Below are 26,629 nucleotides of genomic sequence, written 5' to 3'. Positions count from 1 at the left end.
TTGCTATGTCACCAGGCTGGAGTGTAGTGGTGCAATCTTGACTTACTGCAATCTCTGCCTCCCGGTTCAAGCTATTCCCCTGCCTTGGCCTCCCAAGTAGCTGGGACTACAGGCACACACCACCATGCCCGGCTAATTTTTTATATTTTAGTAGAGACAGGGTTTCACCATGTTGGCCAGGATGGTCTTGATCTTCAGACCTCATGATCCACCCACCTTGGCCTCCCAAAGTGCTGGGATTATAGGCGTGAGCCATCGCGCCCAGCTGATATTTTGGATTCTTAGTAATTTCTTAGAAATCATGGTTATTAAGAATCCAAAATATAAATATATTATATATACATATCTATTTTATTTGTTTGAGGCAGAGAGTCACCCAGGCTGGAGTGCAATGGCACGATGTCAGCTTACCACAACCTCCACCTTCCAGGTTCAAGCCATTCTCCTTCCTCAGCCTCCTGAGTAGCTGGGCTTACAGGCATACACCACCACACCTAGCTAATATTTTAGAGACAGGGTTTCACCATGTCCCTCCATCCCTGTGGTCACCTTGCAATGTTTGAGTTGGGTGTCTCGGGGTGAGTGGGCTGGGGGGACCCTCACCCCTCTCCGAGCCTCGGGGTCCTCTGTGGAGGGGGGCATGATGGGGCCTCCCCGACGGTGCTCAGCACGGTGGTCGGCCGGCCCTCTGTGCATCCACCTGGTGCTGGGCAGGGGCGGGCTGGGGCATACACAGGGGTCTTTGTGCCTGGCTGGTCTCAAACTCTTGTCCTCATGATCTGCCTGCCTCTGCCTCCCAAAGTTCTGAGATTACATGCGTGAGCCACTGGGCCTGGCCCGGCCTTTTTTTTTTTTTTTTTTTAAATAGAGACGGTCTCACTCTGTTACCCAGGCTGGAGTGGAATAGCTATTCACAAGCATGGTCTCACTGTGTTTCTTACCAATACATGCAGCTGTCAAGCAGTGCACACCTTTTCAAGCTTTGGGATCAGACTAGCCACCACCACTCTCTCTTTTCCACATCAATTTTCACACAGTACTATGACAGATATGACATCATCCAAAGGAAGGTAGTGTGATTTCAATGCTGAGGCTGTAGCCTCTCGCCATCTAGTCACTTACAGTGCCCAGCTGATGTTGAATGTCACTGTTTTCCTCCAAAGTTTAAAATAGCCTATGGTTGCCTGATCACTTGCTTTGGGACCTCAGACTGCCTTGGCACCTGATTTGAGAGCCATGGGGTTAGACTGATGTTAGGGGACACAACTGGAGTTGGGACTGGCCCAGGGGTACTGAGTGGCTCTCAGGATCTAGGCAGTTGTGGGGTTCTCGCCACAGCCTCTTTCACATCAGGCAATTAGCAGATGAGTTACAGGGCAGAGGCTCCTAGGCCCCGGTTGGGGAGAATCCTGGTGTCTATAAAATTTAGGAAAACTAAAAAAAAAAAAATTTTTTTTTAGGCCAGCCGTGGTGGCTTGTGGCTATATTATATTGCCAGCACTTGGGGAGACTGAGGTGAGAGGATCACTTGATCTCAGGAGTTTAAGACCAGCCTGGGCAACGTGGTCAAACCCCATCTCTACCAAAAATACAAAAATTAGCCTGGCATGGTGGTGTACCCAGCTAACTTTTGTATGGTCTGAACTACTCAGGTGACTGAGGTGGGAGGATTGCTTTGAACCCAGGAGGTCAAGACTGCAGTGAGCCTTGATTGTGCAACTGCACTATAGCCTGGATGACGGAGCAAGACCATGTCTCAAAAAGAAAAAAGATAAAAAAATTTAAGGAAAATTATTATAGGACTAAAATGCCAAGAAAATAAAAGCCATTTTCACAATTTCCCTTACAGAAGCCATCCACGTGTGTGTGTGTGTGTGTGTGTGTGTGTGTGTGTGTGTGTATGTATGTATACTTTTTGAGATGCAGTTTCATTCTTGTTGGCCAGGTTGGAGTGCAGTGGCACAACCTCAGCTCATTTGCAACCTCCACCTCCCAGGTTCAAGTGATTCTCTTACCTCAGCCTCCCAAGCAGCTGGGATTACAGGTACCCGCCACTGTGCCCAGCTAATTTTTGTATAGTTAGTAGAGACAGGGTTTTGTCATGTTGGCCAGACTGGTCTGGAAGTCCTGACCTCAGGTGATCCACCTGCCTCAGCCTCCCAAAGTTCTGGGATTATAGGTGTGAGCCACCACACCCGGCAGCTTTTTTTTTTTTTTTTTTGATATGGAGTCTCGCTCTGTCATCCTTGAGTACAATGGTGCAATCTCGGCTCACCACAACTTCTGCCTCCTGGGTTCAAGCTTGAGCCCAGGACTAGCCTGGGCAACATAGCAAAAACCCATTTGTACAAAAAATTAGCCAGGCATGGTGGCATGTGCCCTGTAGCTCCAGCTACTTGGGAGGCTAAGGTGGGATGATCATCTGATCCCAGAGGTTGAGGCTGCAGTGAGCCATGATGGCCCACTGCACTCCAGCCCAGGTGACAAAGTGAGACCCTGTCACAAAAGAATTAAGCTTAAAATATATTTTAGCTTCGTAATTTCCACACTGGCCCTTTCTGGTTCCTCTTGCCATATGACCTAGACCAGGCTTTGTTTCTGCTTCTGTTTGTGACATTTGGGCCCTTCTGAGGGACTAGTTGGTCCTCAGTTTCTCCTGGAGCAGCCACCAGGCTCCCTTGCTGATTGGACATGTGGAGTCGGCTGTTCTGGAAAGAGAGTTGGAGCCAACCATTTAAATGTTCTGGGACCTCAGAAGCCCTGGAATCACATCACCCTCGCCAGCCTCCATCCCGGCTCAGCTCCTCAGCTACTGTTCTCCCACCACTGCACTTACCAGCTCAGATTCAGTGAGTGTTTTGTGGAAGGTTGGCGGAGGGTCACAAGGTTCCTCTACATTTGTTCTCCAATATACAGTATCAACACTGGTTAGCAAAGAGGAGAAAGGACTATTAGTGCCACTGATCCCATGATTAGAAATGTAAGTGAAATGCCCCACCTCATGCCACAAGCTGCCATGAGATTATATGTCTATAGAACAGGTTATTTTCTCTCAGATTCAGGCAGTATCTCCAGGTTCCCCCTTGAAGAGAGACAGACTTCTCTGTCTGTGTCCTTGAGTGGCACTCTGACAGTGCTATTTCTGACCCTGGCATTCAAGTCTTCTGAAGCTGCTACATTTGCTGATAGCTACTTAGTGCCCAGTAAAGGTCAGAACCATCAGACTGAACCAGACCATGAAACAGCTCCCCTCCTGTGGGGGCAAGAGCTGGGTGTAGAGGCTGATGTCTGCGGGCCTTGGCCTGGCAGCCTCGCCCCTCGGCTCCCTGGACTTTCTATCTTATGCGTCTCCCTCCCTCCTGTCTTTCTCTCCTCAGCTCCTCACTCACCCTGGCCTGTTTCAGGGAATGGTTATGGGTTGGAAGTTGTGAGTGTTACTGTGAAGATATCCTCTCTCAAAAATGACAGAACTGAAAACGTGATAGATAGTATTGTCCCTACAGTTCTTGTCACTGGGGTCCTGGAATGATGTTATCACCGCAAGTGGAGGAGGGGCCCGGAGACAGGAGGCCCTGGCTCTTTGAATTGTCCCACAAAGAGGCTTTCCAAGATCCCCCCGTTCTTTCTCGAAGGCTGGTGTTCATATCAGGGGCTCATGCAGGGGTGCTGTGGAGTTTCTGTAGGGGGCTGCAAAGCTGGCCCTGCGGGGAGAGTCTCTCACCTACCTGCACACAGATACTTGCCTGCATGGGGCCTGGGCTGGCCTCCCAGCTGCCCCTTCACTCCAGTGCCATCTAATATGATCCTGACTGCTGGCCATGTGCCATGCACTCTTCTAAACTTTACACACAAAGTAAAAGTAAAAGAAATATTAGTGAAAGCAGAATAGTTTTGCCTAAAATAGTCTAAAAGATATATAATTAAAACAACATGGTGAAAAGTTCCAGAATAGAAGGGGCTGCCTGGCTTGGCACTCACAGGCCGAGGGTGAAATACAGCAGCCAGGGGGCCTCTGAGCCCCCTTCTTGGGAAACACCCCTCCCAGTTTACCCTGCAGGTTGAATGGCAGTAGGATCAGGCAGCCCCAGCAGGACAGGATCCTGCAGGGGCTTCACACGTGCCTCATGGCTGCTCCCTGCCCTCCTGCCGGGATTTCGACCCAGTCACCAAGTCCAACACACTCCGCTGGTGGGCTTGCCCTAGTTTCCATGGTGGGGTTTACTTCCAGGTACCTGTGAGAGTCCTAGCCCTGCACTGATCTTTCCCAGTCTCCCCGCAAGCCCATCTCCACCGTGGTGCTTTCTGATGGCCCCACCGTGGCTGCAACCAGCATTCTGCCACCTTGGTGTTACGGTCCTTGTCCTTCCACAGAGCTACTTCCTCAGCCGAGCCCAGAGCCTGTGCGGCCCCGAGCCCAGCGCTGTTCCTGACTCCCTGCGTTGGCTCTGCCACCCCCTGGGCCAGAAGTTTTTCATGGAGCGGAGCTGGTCTGTGAAGTCAGCTGCCAAGGAGAGTCTGTACTGTGCCCAGAGGAACCCAGGTGAGAACAGCTCGAAGCTGTTCAGAATTGGAGAAAGCCATGCCAGCTGTACTACAGAGCTACTGTGCAGCAGACATGTGGTGACACAGGTTGTCTCTCAGTATTGTTGAGTCCGTTTGTTTGTTTCAACTGAAGCTCAGGGAGGTCACATAACTTGCCTAAGGTCACAAGCCTGATCAGAAATTGTCAGTGGCTAAGCTGGGTGTGCAGCTCTGCTCTCTCTGACATTCAGAGCCCATAGTCCTTACGTCACACAGCGATACATTGTGATTAAGCACCAAGTGTCACTCTTAGCCCTTGTTTTGGGGCTTTGGAGACACAAAGGATGTGTGAGCCCTGCTCTCCCTGGCCTCCAGAGTTCGGGAACAATAGGTGGCAGGCGGTCATCAACTGCTGAGAGTGGTGACAGGGACGAGGCTCCAGGCATTGGAAGGAGGTGCTGGCTTTCTGTCCCTGGCATTTGATAGTGATTGGAGTTGACTTGCCTGGCCTTGGAGCAGTAGAGGCGGGTCGGGATTGACTTAGACCTTGAGTGCTCAGTGGCTCTCAGCTTTCTGCTGTAATTTTCTTCCCCTCTCCGAATTGGGAGTCTGTGGAAAGAGTGAGGTTCTGCAGGTTCAGGGGTGTGTTTCAAGCATCGTGGGGGTTCACTATCCTTTTTTTTTTTTTTTTGAGGTGGAGTCTTACTCTGTTGCCCAGGCTGAAGTGCAATGGCATGATCTCAGCTCACTGCAACCTCTGCCACCTGGGTTCAAGCGATTCTCCTGCCTTAGCCTCCCGAGTAGCTGGGATTATAGGCATGCAACCACCACGACCAGCTAATTTTTGTATTTTTAGTGGAGATGGGGTTTCACCGTATTGGCCAGGCTGGTCTTGAACTCCTGACCTCATGATCCACACACTGTGGCCTCCCAAAGTGCTAGGATTACAGGCATGAGCCACTGCACCCGGCCTTCTTTTCTTTTTTAAATAACTTTATTGCTCAACATGAGGAATTATGTGCTACACCAAAATATAAAGGATGAAAGCAAAAGCAATCCTCAGTCTTTCTACCCCACCCCTGCTGGCTAGACATGGACTTCCCAGTAGCTTTGTCATTTCTGGCAGTCTGTGCTTCCAGGTCTTTTTACCTGGAATGCATTCATAAGTGTCCCTTCTTCTCCTGGTCATTAGATCAAGGCCCACATATCTGCCACATATGTATCCCACATACCTCGCCACATGAGAGGAGAGAGAAGGGGCTAGTGATTTCAGGCCTGCCAGTAAATAAACTTGCTGGTAACTGTCAGCGTCCAAGCATTGCAAAGCCCTGTGTCTAAGTAGTTCAGACAGGTCACTGCTGATAGCACGTTCCGTGACGAGGCTCTGGGAAAACAGGAGCATGTTCTTTGTTGTCATGAGCATGGGAGCAGCCACCACCTTTTTCTCCTTGCCCGGTGGTTCTCCTGAGCCACATGGAGAAGAGACATCCTCTGAGACATTCCATTTTCTGTTTTCTGATCCATCTCCACCTGACAGCTCCCAACCTTGGAGTACTGAGCACTGTGCCAGGAGGCACAGCAGCCTCCCCCATGCCCCATCCCTACCAGAGCTCATACAGAACTAACCTGGTCTCTTCAGCCTGGGAGTGAACACTCTCCCCCAGCCTCCAACTATTCACCGCAGTCATTCTGGGCTTTGGTTGAGAAGGGGGATCTGATCCCCATTCACAGGCATGGCTGTGTTTTGAGTTTCTCTCCATAAAGACAAAGTGGATTTATAAATGAGCCCCATTTAACCCTCCTTTCCTGTCTCTTTTCCAGCCGATCCCATTGCCCAGGTCCACCAGGCCTTCTGCAAGAACCTGCTGGAGCGAGCTATAGAGTCCTTGGTAAAACCTCAGGCCAAGAAGAAGGCTGGAGACCAGGAAGAGGAAAGCTGGTAGCGTCCCCAGACCAGTCCCCCTGCCTCAGGGCTTGTCCAGCCAGGCAATTCCAGGACCACCTGAAGGCCTGCACTCCTAGAGGGAAACAGCCCTGGCATCGGGTTGGCAGGGCAATCAAATGGTTCCTTTGTATTTAACTTCTCAAAAATGAGAGCCCTACATGAACTCTCACCTGGCCTTTCCTCCTAGACCAAGTGCATCCATTTTTATGTATCCCTTTACCAAGCAGAGTCAGTACTTGGACCAAATCAGGAATTTCATTTGTTTGCTTTGCTGTTTGGGGTAGGGAGCAGTGACCTGTTGAAAGGGGATGGGAATAAAATGCGGCAAGTTCAGCAGAAGGGAGACACATCTGGCCCGGACATCTTGGGGACCCAGTCCCTCATGGAATGTGCCAGGCAATTTTTGTCTCTGACATAGTTACTCAGCATAGTCCTTCTCTCACAGAGTAAGACCTGAGGGGCAGATGGGTGCCAAAGTCACTTTCTTTTTTTATTTTTGTTTTTTGTTTTTTTTAGGGGGGGTGGGGGCAGGGGTTGAGATAGTGTCTCACTCTGTCGCCTAGGCCAAAGTGTAGGGGCACAATCTCGGCTCACTGCAACCTCCACTTCTTGGGTTCAAGTGATTCTCCTGCCTCAGCCTCCCAAGTAATTGGGATTACAGGCACGCGCCACCATGCCTGGCTAATTTTTGTATTTCTTGGTAGAGGTGGAGTTTCACCATTGTTCAGGCTGGTCTCAAACTCCTGACCTCAAATGATCCACCTGCCTCAGCCTCTCAGAGCATTGGGATTACAGGTGTGAGTTACCATGCCTGGCCCCAAAGTCACTTTCATACAAGGAGCAGTCCTGCTTGGGAGATAAGAAAACTTCTGGGAGGAGATAACTCCCGACTTGGAGCTTCAGGGGAGGAGTGAGGGTAGGCTGTGGGGGATGTTAGGGAAAGGCCTCCAGTAGAGGGAAGAGTGTCATGACAGCCCAGAGACACGGAGGAAGGATGCCTGGGGAGTACAAAGGGTGCACATAGACAGCGCTTGCGTGTGCCTGGGATGACGGGGAAGGGGCCGAAATGGCCATTGGGTCTTAGAGCTGGAGAGCTGAACAGCCAGGCCATGAGGTGGGCCTTGTATATGTTTTGATGTATGAGGTACACGAGACCCTTTCTTTTCTTCCTAGTGAATTCTCCAGTGCTCTGGAGTACCTGAAATTACTTCATTCTTTTGTGGACTCTGTGGGGATTGTGAGCCCCCCACTCTCCAGCAGCTCCGTGCTCAAATCTGCCCTGGGTAAGCATCTGCAGTTGGCCCACAGTCTCGGGATGCTTAATTCAGGTCTTCACAGTGCTTTTGCCCCAGGGGTCCAGGGTGTTAGGAGCGTAGATGCCAGCCCCTTCTCTGGATCCCAGGTTTATACCTATGAACCTCATATGGCCCCAAATCACAGTCACCCCCTCCCAAACAGCACTCACAGGCAGGAAACAATGGTTTTCAGAGAAGTAGGGCAAAGAGTGATTGAATGCCTTCCTCAAGTGCTGGCTATGTGGCCCAGGAGACAATCCTTCTTAATGCCCAGAAGAAAAAGCAAAGAGTGACCCATGCACCAGGCCAGGCGAGGGGGTCACTTTTCAGATGCACAGTGACTCCCAAGGCAGCTCTTGGGCCTTATGCTCTTTGCAGAAGAGACTTTTCATCTGGGCGTCTCTGCCACCCCCAGCCCCTGATCGCCTCAGGGTCACAGCATAGTCCACTCACTAAGTTGACACCAGGACATTTCTTTGCTTCTGTCCCTAAACTGCCATCAGGATGATAGTACATCAGCTGCCAACTCTTGGGTTTCTGGGGCCACTGGGGATGTTGGGGCTACCAAGCTACCTCTGGTCGCTCTCCCTAGGGAGGGAGGGATCCCAGAAAATCAGCCACCCCATCATGATCCCTGACCTGTGGCCTCTCTGTTTTCAAGTTGAGGGAAGCATGACCATCCCTGCTGGTTTTGTGGGATCACTACTGTCATCGTTTTGCAGCTGAGAAAACTAAGGCTGTGAGAGGAGACTTAAAATATTCTAACAGGAGCCTGTTCCAGAGTCTTTGAAGATATTCTTTATGGCCATTGAAAGCTTAGGGTGTATCCATCTTTTTACTTAAAAACAACACTACAGTGAACATCTGTGTTAAACTTTTTTCTCTCTTTAAGCCAGTTTCATTATGATAGACTGCCAAAAATGGGATTACTAGCTTAACGGGAGTGAACTTTTCTTTTTTTATTTTTTTGAGATGGAGTCTTGCTCTTGTTGCCCAGGCTGGAGTGCAATGGCACGATCTTGGCTTAATGCAACCTCCACCTCCCAGGGTTTTAAGCAATTCTCCTCTCCTGCCTCAGCCTTCCGAGTAGCTGGGATTACATGTGCCCACCACCACACCTGGCTAATTTTTTCATGTGTTTTTAGTAGAGGCAGGGTTTCATCATGTTGGCCAGTCTGGTCTCGAACTCCTGACTTCAGGTGATCCGCCTGTCTTGGCCTCCCAAAGTACTGGGATTGTAGGTATGAGCCACCACAGCCAACCAGGAATGAACATTTTTAAGGCTCCTGATACATATTGCCAAATGCTTTCCAAGATCTGTTCACACCAGAATCCTGGGCGTGGGAGCCCAGAGGCTGCTGGCCTATTGCCAGCAGGCAAAGATGTTACCCACCTCCGAGGAAGAAAGTGTAGCAGCCTCTGAGCGCTACAGGTCTCATCTCTGTGGGTGCTGGAGTACATTTGGTGCTGTTCCCCTCTAGGTCCAGACATCATCTGTCGGTGGTGGACGTCTGCAATCACTGTGGCCATCAGCTGGCTCCAGGGAGATGATGCAGCTGTGCGCTCTTATTTTACCAAAGTAGAACGCGTCCCCAAGGCCCTGGAAGCGACAGAGTGCGTAAGCCTTCTTGGCCACTCGCTTCTCTCTAGGGGAATCTTGTCTGAGTTAGTGGGAGCAAGCTGCACTGGGTGGGCATGTTGGGGTTAAGGGTCAGGACTGCATGACAGTTGGGGAGCTAGAAAAGTCAGGGGTGAAGGCACCATGGAGAACTCAAGTTGGGCCTGCAGGTCCTATGTGCAAGTGTCCTGCTCTGCACAACACGACAGTTGTCTTAGCAGCTGTCAGCACTGCCTCCTCCCTGCAGCCTTCATGGCGCAGGAAGAGACAGAGCAGCGTGGCTCCCAGCACCTTCAGAAGCTTCGTGGTGGAGGCAGGCAGGGTGCTGGTGGCTCACAGTCAGTGCAGAGAGGCCACAGTTGCCCCCAAAACTCACGTGTACTGGAGCATCCTGCCCCTGTGTGCCAGCATTTTATCCACTTTCCTTCCAGCCACCTCCAGCTGCACCATCAACCCTAGCAACCTTGTCCTGTAACTAAAATAGCCTTTGGCACATGGCATAACCAGAGAGCTTTTGACATTCCTCTTTGGAGATTTATGTCTGCATCTTGGGGACATTCGGCACATAGTGATGGGCAGCCCTGCCTGCTGACTCCCTGGCTGTTTCTAATTGGATCTGAGTGTTCTAAGAGAAACTGTAAAATGCCCAAGACGAAAGGCCCCACAAGGTCCTATCCTTAGAGCCAAGTCTGTAACATTTCCTGTCAAGGAGACTCTTAACCAGGAGCATAGGAAGGAGCTGAGAAGAGTGAGTATACACAGGCTTGAAGCCCTGTGCTCCCTGAAGTAGATATGACACCCTAATTCATTGAAATAGCTTCATTTTTAGGCCCTCTGACTAGTAAGCACCTACTCTGCCCCAGCCCTGTGTAGCATTCCACGTGTATGTATGTGTCTCCCAGTCAGTGTGCCTGAGGACATTGAGGCTCAGCAGGTAGGTTGTCCCAAAGTCATCTCACTCCTGAGCAGCAGAGCTGCCATGGACAGCCAAGACACCCCTGCAGGCACTGCTGCCTGCTGGATTCACTTATCCCTGGGTCCCTCTGCTCTTCAGGAACTAGGATGCTATGAGAACTTCCCCAACCCTAGCCTCCCCTTTTACTCCCCAGACTGCTCTACAGAAAGAAACTAACCAAGTTTCTCCACAGAGTTTACCACTATATATTTGGGGGAATAGTCTCTTAAAGAACGGGTACAACACCTTATTGTGGCCACTTTATAGGTAAGGAAACTGAGGCACACATGTTGGAATGCCTATCTTAGATGGCTTCTTAGCAGCAGACGTAGTGGTGAAGCCTGTACTTCTTCCAGCATTGAGTGAAGGTGTTACAGGGTTGGAAGCCAACCCTAGCTCAGGGCTGGCATTTCAGATCTGGAGCTGGTGGCCTGGAGCCATCATGGTAGCACTGCAGTTGACAGACCCACATGTCATGTCAGTGTGGGGTGTGGTGGTCACTGGCTTGGGCTCCTCTACCTGTCACACAGGTGATACATAGTGACCTGCTTCTCGCCTCCCTTGTCACTGCTGCAGGAGCCCCCTGGTGAAGGCCGTCTTCCATGCCTGCAGAGCCATGCACGCCTCACTCTCTGGGAAAGCAGATGGGCAGCAGGGTTCCTTCTGCCATTGCGAGAGGGCCAGTGGCCACTTATGGAGCAGCCTCAACGTCAGCGGCGCCACCTCTGACCCTGCCCTCAACCACGTGAGTGGGGGCTGAGCTGGCCCCTGGGGGAGGTGCTCTGCCCTGGTTCACGAGAACACTCCCACCCACTTCGTGCTGACCTTGCAGGTGGGGTTGTCCAAGAGACAGATAAACCAAGACAGCAGCCCCCTTTCAAAAAAAGGTGGACTCCCTTGTCAGTCTCTGAGGCAGGCATGTTGCTACCTGCACCTTTCTTAGGCTCCCAGAGTCCCAGGTCCTGCTGGCCCATACGCTCTGTAAGCCCAGGTGCACCCCCGCTGGCCAGGGCTTCACCCTGCATTTGTTCCAGCGGCTTGCATGACTTTCTAGGCCTCTGTAGGCAGCCTTGGAGTGGGCCCCTGCCCCCTGCCCCTGGCACATGAACGGAGTTGAAGACTGCTCTGGGCGCCTGTCTGGCTGACTGCACACCTCCTGGCGGGCAGCTGTGGTGCATTGTAGTTGCATTGCATGTTCTGGTGGTATCCATGCAATGTTTCCACAGTGCATCACAGAGGCCTGCCTGGCCCTCGAGACACCCACCATGTCCTCACAGAAGGCCCCATTACTTGGGGAGGTGATTCTAATAGAGGGCACTGCTGCCTCTGTTGGGGACTAAATCACAGCCATCCCAGGTAAAAGGGGAGGGCACCCAGCTGAAAGTGGAGCTTCACCTGGTCTCCTGGGGAACGTGTCCTTATCTCCAGAGAGGGAAGGGCAGGCAGAGTCCTGGAGGTTCAGATTCTCAGCCACTCCCTGGGGTTTGATCTCAGGTAGCTAGGCTAGTACTTCATGCTAGATGTTGTCAGTGGGCCTTGGCACTGGGATGAACCCAGGACAGCATGCCAACCCCTACAGGGACAGGCAATGTGCAGAAAAGGCCCAAACCAGCTGGGCATGGTGGCTCACACCTGTAAACCCAGCATTTTGGGAAGCCGAGGTGGCCAGATCACCTGAGGTCAGGAGTTTTGAGACCAGCCTGGCCAACATGGTGAAACCCCGTTTGTACTAAAAATACAAAAATTAGCCAGGTGTGGTGTTATGTGCCTATAATCCTAGCTACTCAGGAGGCTGAAGCAAGAGAATCGCTTGAACCCGGGAGGTGGTGGTTGCAGTGAGCCAAGATCATGCCAATGCACTCCAGCTTGAGCAGTAGAACAAGACTCCATCTTAAAAAAAAAAAAAAGTCCTGCCAGGTGCAGTGGTGTGTGCCTATAGTCCCAGCTACTCGGGAGGCTGAGGCTGGAGGATCACTTGAGTCCAGGTGTTCTGGGCTGTAGTGCGCTCTACTGATCAGGTATCTGCACTAAGTTAGGCATCAATATGGTGACCTCCTGGGAGCAGGGGACCAAAGTCCCAAATTCTCCTGGGCTGCCAAGACCAAAGGCAGATGGCGAGCCACATCTCAGCTTCTCTTTTGGGCTTTCCATTAGTCTTCCATTTTTGTCTTCATGAGAGAACCAAACAGCACAGGCTCAGTTTGGGGTTCTTTGGTAGCAGCTCTGAGGTAGGAAAGTGAGCCTAGAAGACGACCCCACGCAGCCTGGTGGCCCTTGGAGGGCAGAATCCAGCCATAGGCCTGCTGCCCCCATGCCCACAGGCACTCCTGCAGCACACACAGCTTAGAAGCACCAGGTTTTGTTTGAGGAGAGGCATCCTTATCCACATCCTCCTGAAGCAGACAAGAGCCGGAAAATTGTAGGCAAGGATCTAGGCCTCGTGCAGGGACAGGGCAGGGTCTGGATCAGCATAGGGACTTAATTCCCCAGGCCCAGTGTCTTGGGAATGAGGAAAGCCAGGGCTGGGTGAGGTGAGGCTCAGCTTGAGAGAGTTCATCTGGACCAGAGGCTGCTTGCGGCCCATCTCAAGATGGACTTGCTGCTCCTCACTGCTCAGTGTCGTGTGGGTATGCCACTGGGAGCTGGGCGGGCAGCCCAGCCTCATAAGCGTGTGGCACACACGCAGTGTCTTATCATATGACACAGCAGCCCTGTGGTGGTGCCATTTCCATTTTTTTTTGGATAAAGAAACTGAGGCTCAGAGAAATTAAGTCCTGCGCCAGGATCACATAGCTAGTAAGTGGCAAAGTTAGGTCCATCAGCCTAATCCCCAAGCACCAAACCACTCTGCGGTTCTGCCTTCTGAGACGCCTGTCTCCCTCTCCCCCTCCTCTTCCTCCTTCCCTCAGCCCCAGCTCCAGGCTCTGCTGCCATTTCAGGCTTTTCCTTGGCATCTTGTGGGCATCGCAGTCTCCTAGGTAGCCATGGTCGGGCTCCCCTGAAGTGAAAGAACCTGTGCCTTCAACCCACAAGGGTTTTATTTCTGCCCTTGCCACCTGCCTGTGCTGTGTCCCCTATACAATCTATGGTCCCTGTCAGAGCCTTGCTTTCTCACCTGCAGAATGGGGAGGGCCTGTCTCCCACCTCCTGGGTCCATGGAAGGGATTGGTTCTCCCTTGAGCTGTTCTCATGTCCTCAGTAGTTTGCCAGACTCTGGGGCTCTCCACTTCCTCCCAGAGCTGCCTGGTGTTGGTCTGGGGGAAGCCTGGTAGGTGCTGGGATCCTTGCCTCAGGGATGGGCCAGTCACCTGTCCCCCCTCTCTCATGGCTGACCCCACAGGTGGTCCAACTACTCACCTGTGACCTGTTACTGTCACTGCGGACAGCGCTCTGGCAAAAGCAGGCCAGTGCCAGCCAGGCCATTGGGGAGACCTACCATGCATCAGGCGCTGAACTGGCGGGCTTCCAGCGGGACCTGGGCAGCCTGCGCAGGCTGGCACACAGCTTCCGCCCAGCGTACCGCAAGGTGAGGCCCAGCTGGCTGGTGGGGCAGGGCAGATTGGAGTTTGTGGGGCCTGAGCCCAGAACCCAGCATGGACACCAGCATGTGGTTGTGGAGTTGGCCCTCTGAGGTCAGCCTGGTGACCTGTGGAGCACCTGCTTGGCTTGTGCCCAACACTGGGCTGGGCGCCATGTGTCCCTGTGTTCAGCACACATTGGTTGAGTGCCTGCTGTGTGCCTGGCCCTGGAGCTCGGCAGGGAGCAGGTCATACTTTGCCGCCACAGACGGGCCAGCAGGGAGCCACACCTCCCCAGGCACATGCTGGGTGGGAGGACACTGAGGGCAGTGGCAGCAAATCAGGGCTCCTGGCCTGGTCCTGAGCTCCACTTTGACTTTTATAACTGTTGGCAAAGTGACAGAATTTCTCTAGAACCGCAGTAAAGGGAAATTGACGTTTATTCTTTTTCACAGCAGCTAGGGGCGTCAGTTTTTCTGCTGGGTAACATCCCCTTGGCAGTGACCACACTGTCTGAACTGAGTCTTGGAGGAAAGTTCTATGACTGGGCTTGCCAGGCTCCAGCCATTGTTGTTTATTTTTGTTGTTACTTAATGTATTCAACATATTTGTACCTGTATTTTTTTCTAAGAATTTGAGTAAGATGACTCAGAAGTGTCATTGGGGGGTACGGCCTGGGCTGGAAGGAGGAGGCCTCAGAGCAAGGCTGCTGCCACAGAGCCTGGTATTTGGCCCCCACATCCATCACCCTGAGGTGCTGCAGGACCCACACAGGGTTGCACTGTGGCCACTGTGTGCAGCAAGCCAAGATGGACACAGCAGACAATGTCATCAGAGAGCCATTCCTTACTGTGGAAAGAGGGCATGTGCCCCAAGGCCTGGGACGGCACCCCTGCTTCCTAGAACCCACTCTGGTCAGCCCTCTGATCTGCTCACAGCATGGCTGGCATCAATGGCTTTTTATTTTTATTTTTATTTTTGTAAAGAGGGTGGTCTTGCTATGTGGCCCTGGCTGGTCTGAAACCCCTAACCTCAAGCCCCTGCTTTGGCCTCCCAAAGTGCTGGTTTTACAGTTGTGAGCCACCTCATCTAGGCCCAAAGGCCGCCTCTTAAATACTGTTTCCATCCTGCTTCTCCCTGCTGAGAGCCCTGCAGTGGCTCCCTGTTGCCTACCAGGACCAGAATCTACCTGGCAGCACTGAAGACCCTCCCTGAAGACTGAGATACAAAGGCATCAAAAAGAGCTTGAGAACTTAAAAAATGACAGACTTCGGCCTTGCCCTTCACCTACCAGTGGCTCATACCTCAGCACTGCAGACTTTTACCTGCACGCCTCTAGACTCTGTTCCTTTCTAAAGATACAGAAGGAAAGAGGGTACCGAACCTCTCTGGTACCAGCCCAGCTGTCCCCCTCACCCCTCTGTCCCTGCCACACCTGTCCTTTTGTCAAACTGGCGGCAGCCTCCAGGGCGTTGAGAAAAGCAGGCACTTTGCCTCTCTCTCCTCTCCTCCCGTTCCTGCAGCTCAGCCAGGTTTCCCGCCTGGCTCAGGGTCAGAATAGGGGACAACAGAGGTTACTTTCAGGGTTGAGCAAGGCAGGTTGGTATGGGAAGGGATGTCATCAAGTGGCAGGCAAGATGGCTTAGGGAGAGCTACCCTGAGCATAGACAAGTGGGGACCAGGAGTATGATGGATGTCACCCTGTACCTCCCCAGGTCTTCCTGCATGAAGCGACCGTGCGCCTGATGGCAGGAGCCAGCCCCACCCGCACCCACCAGCTGCTGGAACACAGTCTGCGGCGCCGCACCACACAGAGCGCCAAGCACGGTGAGTCCACCACTCTCCAGCTCGAAGGCTGGGGCTGGCCCTGCCCCCTGGGAAGAGAGGAGGGGAGGGGCCAGCCCAGCTCCCACATCTAGCAGCTGTGCCCAACACACCTCTCTGAGAATGAAAGAAGCCTGAGACCGCTCTTGGTGGGTTGCAGAGGTGGGAGTGGTCATGGGTCATGCTGTGATCAGGGAAGGAGGGTTGGGGTGGGGTCCGAGCACAGGTGCAGGTGTAGAAGCAGAGGCTCCAACCAGACCATGTGGCTCCATCTCAGCCCCAACCCCACCACAGGCTGGCTGTGGGACACTGGACAAGTTCACTTCTTTTCCGTGGACTGGTGGGGGGGCAACAGACCCCACCTCCCAGGATGGGTGTCAGTGTTGAGTGAATGAGTCCAGGTAACGCTGAGGGACAGCACCGGCTACGTGGCAGACTCTCAGTTCTGACATATATCTCCTTTCCACAGGAGAGGTGGATGCCTGGCCCGGCCAGCGAGAGCGGGCCACTGCTATCCTGCTGGCCTGCCGCCACCTTCCCCTCTCCTTTCTCTCCTCCCCGGGCCAGCGGGCAGTGCTGCTGGCCGAGGCTGCCCGCACCCTGGAGAAGGTGGGCGACCGGCGCTCCTGCAATGACTGCCAGCAGATGATTGTCAAGTTGGGTGGTGGCACTGCCATTGCAGCCTCCTGACCACCAGGCTCAGCCCGCCCCTCCACCTCTTTCTCGGTTCCTCCCCCCCAGCATCTTCCCACTGAGAGTGGTAGGAAGGAGCCTTGTCTTCCTAGCTGTCACCTGCCGAGGCTTCTGGGCCACCTCAGGCAAGTGGGCCCCTCGGCAGAGCCCCTTAAAGCTGTTGTCACTAGATTCCCATGGTCCAGGGTCTGGTGGGCATGAGAGGAAAGGTGGCAGGGCAGAAACTGGTTCTTGAAAGCAGCAGGGGGAGCTCCCAAGCTGCCAAGCCCCTGCCTCCAGCCTTCCTGACTTTCTCCTGAACCTCACACTCTCCTTTTTGCTTCCTCAGTTTTTATCAGGCTTTCTCTGGGAGATAGTAGTCTCTCAGCACCAGGGAGCAGCAGCCCTCAGGCCTGTTCCCGGCATGCCCTCCCCCCTTTTTATACGAATGTTTTCTATCAGTGTGCTTGGGTTTGCCATGATGCGAGGCTGAGTTGCTGTGGCATCTTGATTCTCTCCCTGGGTCTGCGTTCCCTCCCCTGTGCCTGACTGAGCCCACTCATTGTTTTTCCCTTTATTACATAGGACAGCCAGAGGAGGAGGGGACCCAAGCTCTGGGAGGCTGGTGGGAGGCAGGGGGCATGCCTGCGGATGGATGAAATTATGTCGGCATTATTTTTTAATTTTTTAAGAAATAAATGGTATCTTATTTAATTGTCCTGTTCCTTCCCACTCCCCACCTCCTAGGATGTCAGCCCAAGCTTAGGGTAGGCCCAGGGGGCTGGGAGAAATTAAGCCACCCATTGGGACTGGGAACCAGGGGCCTTCAGCATGGCGTCCAGGTTCCCTCTTCCCTGACCCCAACACCTACCACCACAGTGCAGACTGGCCCCGACTTTACAGTGGTTCAGCTTCAACCGTGTTTCAACTTTACAATTGGTCTGTTGGTGTATTAAATGAATTTTTGAATTATGATATTTTCATTTATGATGGATTTATCAGGAAGTAACCCTATGTAAGTTGAGGCTGTGTATTTTTATCCCTAATTCTTTTTTTTCTTAAGACGGAGTCTCGCTCTGTTGCCAGGCTGGAGTGCAGTGGCATGATCCCGGCTCACTGCAACCTCCACCTCGCAGATTCAAGCGATTCTCCTACCTCAGCTTCCTGAATAGCTGGGACTACAGGCGCATGCCACCATGCCCAGCTAGTTTTTGTATTTTTTATTAGAGATGGAGTTTCACCATGTTGGCCAGGATGGTCTTGATCTCTCAACCTTGTGATCCGCCCGCCACGGTCTCCCAAAGCGCTGGGTTTACAGGCGTGAGCCACCATGCCTGGCCTTTTTATCACTAATTCTTGACCTGAAAATAAACCAGGGTGACCCAACCCCTCCCCATCAGCAAGCCCCTCTTTACAGAGTGGGCAGAAGGTTGCCTTTGGTGGACACTAGGAGCGAGGTCCCTGCCTTGATGCGGGTCCTAGGAGAAAAAGTCCCACTTTTCTGGACTCCCTGTGGCTCATCCTCAAGCTGGTTGGGGCAGAGGGTAGGCAGGAGCCCCAACACAGACTGGGGGCTGCTCACAGCAGGGCCCCTTGATGCAGGCTGGAATGCGTCAGCTTGTGTTGTCCCTGGGGTGTGCTTGGACCCCACCTGCTTTCTTTCTCTCCTGCCCCTCCCCCACTTACTGTAATTTATGGACCCTGCCCGCTCGGGTGTCGTGTGTATGTCCTGTGCCTTTTCTCACTGTTCTTTGGGGGTGGGAGGGGATGGTTTTTCACTGAAAAAGGGGATACATCTATGGCTTCCTTGATGTTCAATCAGTCACCGTGTCCCAGACCTAGGTTATTCAATAAACACAGATTAGCACAAGGTGTGTGAGGGTCTGTAATTCGACTGCTGTGGTGTCCAGCCAAGGGGCTGCATGACTTGGCAGGCAGTGGGCCACGGGCTGTGGGTGGTGCTTCGGGGGTCAGAGGTTGCGCTATCCAGGTTCCAGCTTGTTCCCTGGATGTAATGCGACTGGCTGACCTCTCCCCTGCTGAGTAAGCTGCTCCCTAGTTTCCCTTCCCTGAAGGCAGTGACTCTCTGAGCCAGGAGGCAAGTCAGACCCAAGTCCAGGTCCTGTGCTTGTCTCCACTTCCACGTGTGCAGAATCGGGATGCTAAGCCCAGCCATGGACTGTAGTTCCACAGGCTTGTGTGCCCAGAGTGAGTGCCTTGTGAGGCTGTTGAGACACACCAGGGGCAGGACCATAGTCTGGGATAGGAGTGCTGGGCCTTGTTGCAAGAGAAGTCAGGATGGGACTGAGCATGGGGCTGAATCCCTTCCACTCTGAGACACTTCCTCTGAAAGGTAGTCACAGCAGGCTACACTGTCCTGAGGACCAGAGCAGCCTGGTGAGGCCCAGTTGCAGCTGGTCCCATGCACGGTTCCATCATTTTCAAGGATGGCCACTGTCCACAGCCTCAGCCTGGTTCCACTGGGATGGAGATCCAGGGCCCTTGGGACTGAGAATGAGCAGGGGGAATTGCCCACTCCTGGCATAGCTCAGCCACGGTCTTCGTCGTGTGTTGAGGGGGAAGGGGGTGGGAGGTGGACCGAGAAGGAAGGAACCAGATCCCTTTGTGAGTCTGTGCAGCCTCCAAGACTCAGCCCCCACCCCCCTCCTCCAACTCTGCACAGCTGTGGGACAAGGGCAGGACTGTGGGCCCAGGGCTCTGTCCTGGGGTTTCTAGGCTTTGGTTGCCTTAACACTCTAAAGGGACAGGGAGGGGCACACTTCACCTGGCAGGAGCAAAGACCAGGCCTGCTGGCTTCTGGGGCTTCAGGACAGCCCAGCCAGCAGAAGGAAAGCTCCAGACTGTTTATATATACCCTGGGAACAGGGAGCCCTCCCTACCAACACTCAGAACCCTCTCTCCCTGCCAGACTGCCTGTTGCTTGCCATTCTAGCTGATTCACAGCAATCCAGGAGGGTCCTAACCTGGGAATCCACTGGGTGACCTTGGGCAAGCTACTTAGGTCTCAAAACCCAAATTTCCTCCTCTGTAAAGACGCACCCCCATGAGGTTCTTGCAGATTTCTTGAGAAAGGCCAACAAATGGCCATTGTTCTTAACATAGTACACCACACCTCAGGTACTCAGGAGGGAAACGGACCCACCTTGGTTGCTTTGTTGAGGTCACACCCTTCAGCCAGCCACAGCCACGTACCGGGAGCCCTCCCGGAGCGGCACTGCCAGGGACCCTGCTCCAGCTTTCCCCCACTTTGCTTCAAAGAAGCTACTGGGAGGAGGTGCCCCCATCCTGAGCACCAGATGTCCCCACAGCCCACACCCATTAAGGGGGGTAGCCCCGGGCCAATCTGGCCAAGCGACCTGCCGGCCAGGGGCCGGCCCACAGCCAATGGTCAGCGAGCATCAGCCAGGTTCACCCGCCTCAAGCTGCAGTGGCAGAAATCTAACTGTCCCTTCTCCCAGGGCTCCCACTGGCGTGGGCATTAACCCTGACATTCAACCCTGACTACCCTCTCCAGCCATTGCCCCCTCGCCCTGGAGCAGTCCTCCACCCTTGCACATGCCGTGCCCTTTAAGGCCTGCACTGCCGTCCGTGCAGTCAATGACCAATGCTGCCTCGCATCCACACTGGGGCCTCTTTATTCTCAGGGGCGGGAACCACGTAAAAGGGCTTATTTACAAGACCAACCCGCGGCCTACGGGCTCCAAGACCCCAGTGCCCTTGAGGCAGACGGAAGAGCTGGTCTTCCGGGCCGGCGCTCCTCTCCCTGTGGCCTGGGGCTCCGACGGACAGACGAGGGTCCCAGCCTATGGCGCCTCAAGGGGACCGCGGCCCCGCTTCACACGGTAACCTCGGTCTTGCTGTTGGTCCTTAGGTACCGAGACCCGCGGCCCGCACTGCGGTAAAAGCCGAGGGGCTGCGGGCTGAAGGCCTCGGGCATTTTCTCCGCGCTGAACTGGCGCCGGGCGGCATGGCCGGGCCGCCGGGGTACCTGGAAGGCCTGAGCCGCCGGGTGGCCGAGCGGGGCAGGTCGGACCGGGCGACCGGCGGTCCAGGCGGCATAGGGACCCGGCGCGGCAGGGGGCGCGTAGCCCGGCGGGGCCCAGGGGCAGGCGTCCCGCGGCGCAGGCAAGTCCGGGGGGGGCCGCGGGGCCTGCGATGGAGCGGGACGTGGGGACGGCTCGGCGACCGGGAAACGCTGGCAGAAGTCCCGCGGGGCGGCCTCTGCAGGGAGAGGGCAGGGAAGGGTCAAGCCGCGCCTCGTTGGGAGCTCGGCGCCTGGAGCCCCGGACGCGACGAAGGGTCCCGGTAGGGGGCGGGGGCGGGGCCGGGGCGGGCCGGAGGCGGGGCCGGCCGGGGCGCGGGAGCCGATTGGCCGAGCGGCGGGCGCGCGGGACTGAGAACTTGGCGCCGGGAGACTGGGCCCCGCGCCTCGCAGTTCCGGAGCCCGCGAACCCGGGTTCCCTCGCGCCGCCCGCACCCACCACTCACCTGAGGCCTTGAGCGCGGCGGCCTTAAATGTGGCGTACTTGGCGTAGTCGGGCTGCAGCGTCAGGCTGCGGCCGACTTGCAGCCGCGGGCGGCGCAGGGGCCCGGGGGCGACCGACCCCAGGGGCGCGTTGTTGAGGCGCTTCTTGTCTGCAGCTGGGACTGAGACGCGGCTCGGCCCGATGCCCCGGATCACTGCGTCCGCGCTGTCACCTCTCCGCAGCCCTCTCCCCGAGGCTGTTCGGTGAGAACCTGGGGGACCGTTCTCCAGGCGCGGCTGCAAGCCGAGCCTGTGTTCGCGGCAGCCTCCAGCTCCTGGAACAGGGCCTGGCTCCAAATCACGGGCAGCGGCGACGGCAGCCAGCCCGGGGGGTGCCACCCTCATGAACGGCTCGCCCGGAGGCGACGCTCGAGCCAGGCGCGGAGTCCTGGGACCTGCTCCCGCCGAGATGGGGGATGTCTGAGGAACAGAACCCAGACGGGGCGTGGGGGCTGCCAAGCCTGCCTGCTCTCGAGAGACCCAGGGGGAGGCTCCGGAGCCCGAGCCTCAGACCACAGCCCCAGCCAGCAAATCCTGCATCTGGAACCTTCCTCACACATCACAGCCCCCCAGACTCGAGGCCGCAGGACCCATAAGGGGTCCCTCTCCACCCTGTGGAGCTGGCTGGCTGGTCGGGCCCCTCACACCCGCAGAGGTGGCAGCTCATTTCCACTGGGGAAGCCTCCACACCCCAGCCGAGGGACCCCCTCTCTCCCTCTCACGCCCTTCTGTGTGCTCCGCTGCCTCTCAGGCCCGCCCGCCACCGACTCACCTGCGCTGTTGTGGGGGGAGCCCTGGGGGAAGCCGTCCCCCATCTGCACCTGGACACAGCCACCCAGAGGCGGGCCCAGGGTGGGAGGTAATGGCTCCTGGGGGCCTGGCTGCTTCAGAAGCTCCGTCAGCGTCCTGCAGGGACAGAGCGGTCAGGGGTGGCCCTTTCTGCCTCCCACCTCATCAAGAGCCTGCCCAGGCCACCACCGCCTCACCCTGTGGCCCTGGGCAGTTCTTCCAGCCTCTCCAGGAGTCCTTTCTGGTGCTCTAACTCACACACAAGCTCCCTGCCAGCCTCACATGTAGCCCCAACACAGCTGCTTCCCAGAGCAGGCCAGGAAACTCTCATGGGGCTCCCCTTCCCACCCCTCCCTGGAGCCCACTCTCCAGGACCCTCCTTGGTTGAGCCTCCCCTCCTAATGCAACTTTCTCTGCTTTCCTGCCCCTCCTCCCATAAAACTGCTACTCATTCTTCAGACTCCACCAGCTGCCTCCTCCAGGAATCCTTTTTTTTTGAAACTGAGTCTTGCTGTGTTGCCCATGCTGGAGTGCAATGGCGCCATCTCTGCTCACTACAACCTTCACCTGCTGGGTTCAAGGTGCCCACCACCACACCCAGCTAATTTTTGTATTTTTAGTAGAGATGGGGTTTCACTGTGTTGGCCAGGCTGGTCTCAAACTCCGCCTGTCTCGGCCTCCCCAAAGTGCTGGGATTACAGATGTGAGCCACTTTACCCCGTGCAAGAAGCCTTATTTACCTGCCTGCCCAAATGCCCCTGCAGCTGCGGCTTCTGCTGGGACCTGGGATGAAGCTGCCAGCACGGGCAAGAAGGACAGATGGATGAAGGTAAGGGGATGCTGGGAGACTTCCGTGGCAGCCCAGGACCCAGAAGCTGTGTGACCTTGGGCAGCCACCTCCCTGGACCCAACACCCAGCCCCCACCCAGCTGTAATGTGACAGTGTCTGTGCAGCCCAGCTGCCTTCAGAACCCAGAATCCATGATTCTCTCCTACTCAGCCTGACCCTCCTTCTGGGGCTGGGGCCTCAAAAGGCTGATTCGTGAAGGGCATTCAGGAGGCAGGACACCGGGGATGGCCAAGGTTTGTCTTCAGGTTTGGTGACAGGGTCTGAAAGCATCCTAGTACCTGTCTGGACTGCCCTTCCTGCCCTGCCCACTGCCCAGAGGCTCACTTCTGTGGCCTCATCTCTAGGCAAGCACCGCCAGCTCCTCTCTCCTGGACAGCTGAGTAATCACCATGCCTCTGGGCCTTTGCACAAACTCACTCTGGATGCCCGCCTCAAGCCCTCTGAGAAGCCTTCCCTGGCCTTCAAAGCCCCAACACAGCAGAATTAAGGGTAAGACTTGTGAGGAGGGCAGGGACTCAGGACACACCCACACATGAGCCCAAGCCCCGTTCCAGGTTTCTCCAGCAGAAAAAACGGAGTCAGGGTCCATGGGAGCCTGAAGCCCAGAAAGAAGGGACTGGCCTAGGCCATGCAGCACAGCAAGGGTGGGTGCAGCCTTCCTGAGGCATCACCAAACCTGCTGCCCCTTCCCCAGCAGGCACAGGGAGTTTGGGGTGAACATGTCAGCTGGGCTGCCGCAGCCACCCCCATGGCCTTCAGCTCCTTTTGCCCTGCCCCTGTCAAAGACATACCTGGGCCTCCTCCATGCTACCCTCAAGCAGCATGAGGGACCCCCAAATTTGGGCAACTCAATCCCTACCCCTGTGGTATCCAGAAGCCAAGCCAGGAGGCTCCACCTCCTTGCAGTGCAGGAGCTGAGGGTGGAGGCCAGGGTGCCAGCCCAAGCTCCACCCTGCAGCTCCCTGGGAGAAAGTGGGCTACATGGTTTCAGGAGTGAGGGGTGCTGGAGTGCCAAGGAAGCCCTCACCCCCTGCCTCTGAGGCCGAGGAGGGGGAAGTGTCCACATCTGTCCCACCAGGGCATGGGGGCTTCTCTATGGTCACTTCTAAATGCCAGCCTGTCGCATGCAGTGTCAGCAGCTCACAGGCCCATAGGGTGCTGGGACCACGTGGATGAGGAAGGTACAGGATCTAAGGCATGGGGGTTGCTGGGGGCACGTGAGTGCCACCTGCGGCATGTGGGTGAGAGTTCCAGGATCCACACACATAGAGTCCCAGAGTCCTCATTACAACCGAGAAAGAGGACCTGGACCCTGTAGCCCACTTCACACCAAGCTCAGAATGCAGCAAGCACCTGTCCTGGCCTCAGCAACACACGACTGTGTTCCAGAGTCCTTCTACGGAGAGGGAGCCCTGACCTTCATCTGGAAGCTGTGGCATGGGGTGAGTGGGGGTAGGCCTCTGAAACCCAAGGAGGGAAGGGCAGCCCTGAGTCACAGCTATGGGGGGGGTGGGGGAGAGGGGGTGCAGGGGAGAGGCAGGAGGTGGGCAGGAAGAGGGGAGGGAAGAGTGGGGAGAAGCAGGAGAGGAGCAACCAGAGAGCCAAGGGCCCCTTCCCTTCCCTGTGCCCAAGACACCCAATACTAACTACATCAGCCTGGTCTCCCTCCTGGCCAGTGGCCCCGTGGACGGTGACCCTGTGCCCTCTGTCCAAAGCTACCCAGCCCCCCACTCCCTCCAGAAGATACTAGAGCGAGGGAAGGCGATGCAGCGCCCAGCACAGGCGGAAGGTCAAGGGGAGTCAGGGCGGTGTCAGGTGTCTCGCTGATGAAGTGGGGCGGGGGGGAGACAGAGACAGAAAAAAAACAGAGAAGGGGCCTACTGGGAGAACTAGCGGGCAGGGAGAGCGGTTCGAGGAGCGGGCGGGGGGTGGTCCCCGGCGGCGCGCGCTCACCTGGTCACCGTGCGCCGTGCGCGCGGGCTGTGCGCCCTCTCCAGGCCCAGGCGCGCCCCGATGCCGGCCAGCACCAGCAGCGCGGCGACGCCGCACACCGCGTAGACGGCCGTGTGGCTGCGCTCGCGGCCCGGGTCCCGGGGCGCCGCGGTGTCGCGGGCGCGGGCGGGCGGGCGGCCGGTCTGGACCCAGGCCGGCGTGTCGTAGTTTGAGCAGCGGCTCTGATCGAGGCGCCGCGGCCCGTCGTGGCAGCAGAAGCGGTAGCCGCACGTGCCGCAGCAGAAGCTGTAGGCGCCCGAGCTGCAGTTGAAGGGCGGGTCCCATTGGCCCATCACGTCGTAGTAGCCCCGGCAGCGGTCGCCCCCCGCCGGGGCTGTCGTGCCGGGCGCCGCGGGCCCCTGCGCCTCGGGAGCCCCCGCGCGACCCGACGGCGGCCGCGCCAGCAGAAACGCTATCCGAAGCGCGAGCGCGAGCCGGAGCCTGGGCGGACGGCGGCCGCCGAGCAGTCCCAGCGCCCCGGCCCGCGCCATCGGGCCCGCGCCTCTCGCTACTGCGCCCGGTGCATGGCCGGGCGCTGCAGTTCCCTGCGGCTCGGCTTCTCCGCTCCCGCAGGGATCGCGCCGGCTTCCAGCGCACGCCGCCTCGGCCGTCGGCCTCCTCTGGGGACCCCAGCGCCGGGAGGGCTGGATCTAGAGCTCCGAGGCCGTACCTCCGGTGGGCGCGTCCTCCGCCAGGGCTCACCTCGGACCCGAGCTGCTCGGTCAGCGTCCTGGGATCTCCCCCGGGCTGGACGGCGGATCCTCGCCCGCGCGCGGTCCCCGGCTTCTTCCCGGTCCAGTAGGTGTGCGTGTCTTGGCCCTAGCAGGGGGCGCGGGCCGCCTGACTCCGCTGCCTTCCCGCCGCCCGCTCAGTGCAGCCCGCACTCTGGCTCCTGCTCCAGCTCCGGCTCCCGCTCGGGCTCGGCGCGGGCTCGGGCGGGCGGGGGAGGGAGAGAGAAGGGAGGGCGGGAGGGAGGCAGAGCCGGGGGGAGGAGCGCGGCCACCGCGAGGGGCGAGAGGGGGCAGCAGGGACCGCGCAGCCAGGGCGCCCCACAGGGGACCCTCCCCAAAGGCTGCCCAGAAACATTCCTCTGAACTGGGCGCTCAGCGGGGATCAACTCTAGGGCCTGCGACTGGAGCGTCCCTGTCTTAACAGGTGCAGGGACCGAGGCGCGGAGGTCAAAGCAGCTCGGAATTGCCCCGGGACGGCAGAACCACCCTCCCATCTCCTTCTGTCCCCTCTATTCCTTCTGATCATAACATGAGAAGGACCCCTTCCCCTCTCGGCGCCTCGATTTTCTCATCTGTCCCGCTGGCAGCGCGGCTTCAGAGGGCCAAGGATTTATCCCAGGGCGCGAGTTCAGTTGCAGAACCTCCCGAACACTGGGCTGGGGTCCCGGGATGTCTCCATCCCCGCGTCGACGGGCACGGCCAGGCTGATGCATTCCCGCGATCTGCTTCCTCCCCAGGTGTGTGGAGGGGGAGATTGGGTTCTCCCCCGCCCTGGAAACGGAAGGCTTGGAAGAGGAAGACCTCTGCACTGCGCGAACCGCAGGTCATTTCACAAACCGAGGGGAAGGGGAAGGGTGTGGGGGCTGTAAGGAGCTCGGACCTGGTCCCAGCACGGCCCAGTGGTGTTTTCCGAGTTTAGCTGAACTGGAGAATGTGGTGGTGCCGCTGTGCCTGGCTTCTCCCTGCCTCAGTAGCTCATCTTAACATCAAAAACTCTTCCTGGAGGGCACACTCATAATCTGCCCCTTTCAGAAGGTAGGGGTCGATATGGAACTTCCCCCTATCCAGATGGAAACAGCAGGAGGGCAAGGACTGGGCATGCAATTCACCCAGTGTGCAGCACAGCTCGGGCCCCTGCCGGCATTTGCTGAATGAATAACTGAACGAAAGGGCTCCAGCATCTAGCTTCTGTGAGATGAAGCAGTGGGACTCCCTAGGGTCCCTCCTGGATCCCTTTCCATTCGTCCTTCACTCAGCAACTGGGAAGAGCTTATGAAAGTGGAGGAGGTGGGGGAGAAGAAGAGGAAGGATTTACATTTTAAGGAGGATCAAGTCTGTTGCCTGACATGAGGGCCTGTCAGGCTGATTTCAAG

The 26,629-nt window shown here is 56.3% G+C and overlaps 2 protein-coding genes across 3 annotated transcripts in view; one reads left to right on the top strand and one right to left on the bottom strand.

Moving 5' to 3' along the window:
- Nucleotides 1-17,062, top strand: part of SREBF2 (sterol regulatory element binding transcription factor 2) — a 78,102-nt gene extending 61,040 nt beyond the window's left edge. The window contains exons 12-19 of the mRNA XM_017510319.2: nt 4,372-4,540; nt 6,343-6,460; nt 7,640-7,749; nt 9,243-9,375; nt 10,911-11,079; nt 13,675-13,860; nt 15,568-15,679; nt 16,146-17,062. Of these exons, the coding sequence (XP_017365808.1) occupies nt 4,372-4,540; nt 6,343-6,460; nt 7,640-7,749; nt 9,243-9,375; nt 10,911-11,079; nt 13,675-13,860; nt 15,568-15,679; nt 16,146-16,366 (1,218 nt within the window). The 3' untranslated portion in view covers nt 16,367-17,062. The remainder of the gene's footprint in view (nt 1-4,371; nt 4,541-6,342; nt 6,461-7,639; nt 7,750-9,242; nt 9,376-10,910; nt 11,080-13,674; nt 13,861-15,567; nt 15,680-16,145) is intronic.
- Nucleotides 17,063-19,981: 2,919 nt separating this feature from the next.
- SHISA8 (shisa family member 8) lies at nt 19,982-25,478 on the bottom strand. Of its 2 annotated transcripts, none has more exons than XM_017510321.2 (4): nt 24,487-25,478; nt 21,667-21,800; nt 20,858-21,289; nt 19,982-20,590 (listed from the first exon to the last, which is right to left on the bottom strand). In XM_017510321.2, the coding sequence occupies exons 1-4, from the start codon at nt 25,014-25,016 to the stop codon at nt 20,205-20,207; spliced, it is 1,482 nt and encodes a 493-aa protein (XP_017365810.1). In that variant the 5' UTR covers nt 25,017-25,478; the 3' UTR covers nt 19,982-20,204. The 2 variants fall into 2 exon arrangements, with proteins under 2 accessions (XP_017365810.1, XP_017365811.1); XM_017510322.2 differs by having other exon boundaries at nt 20,858-21,169.
- Nucleotides 25,479-26,629: the final 1,151 nt, after the last annotated feature.

This window comes from Cebus imitator, unplaced genomic scaffold, assembly GCF_001604975.1.
Source record: "Cebus imitator isolate Cc_AM_T3 unplaced genomic scaffold, Cebus_imitator-1.0 Scaffold435, whole genome shotgun sequence".
Taxonomy (NCBI): Eukaryota; Metazoa; Chordata; class Mammalia; order Primates; family Cebidae; genus Cebus; species Cebus imitator.
Note: the sequence above shows the minus strand (reverse complement) of the source record. Positions and strands in the feature narration are given on the sequence as shown.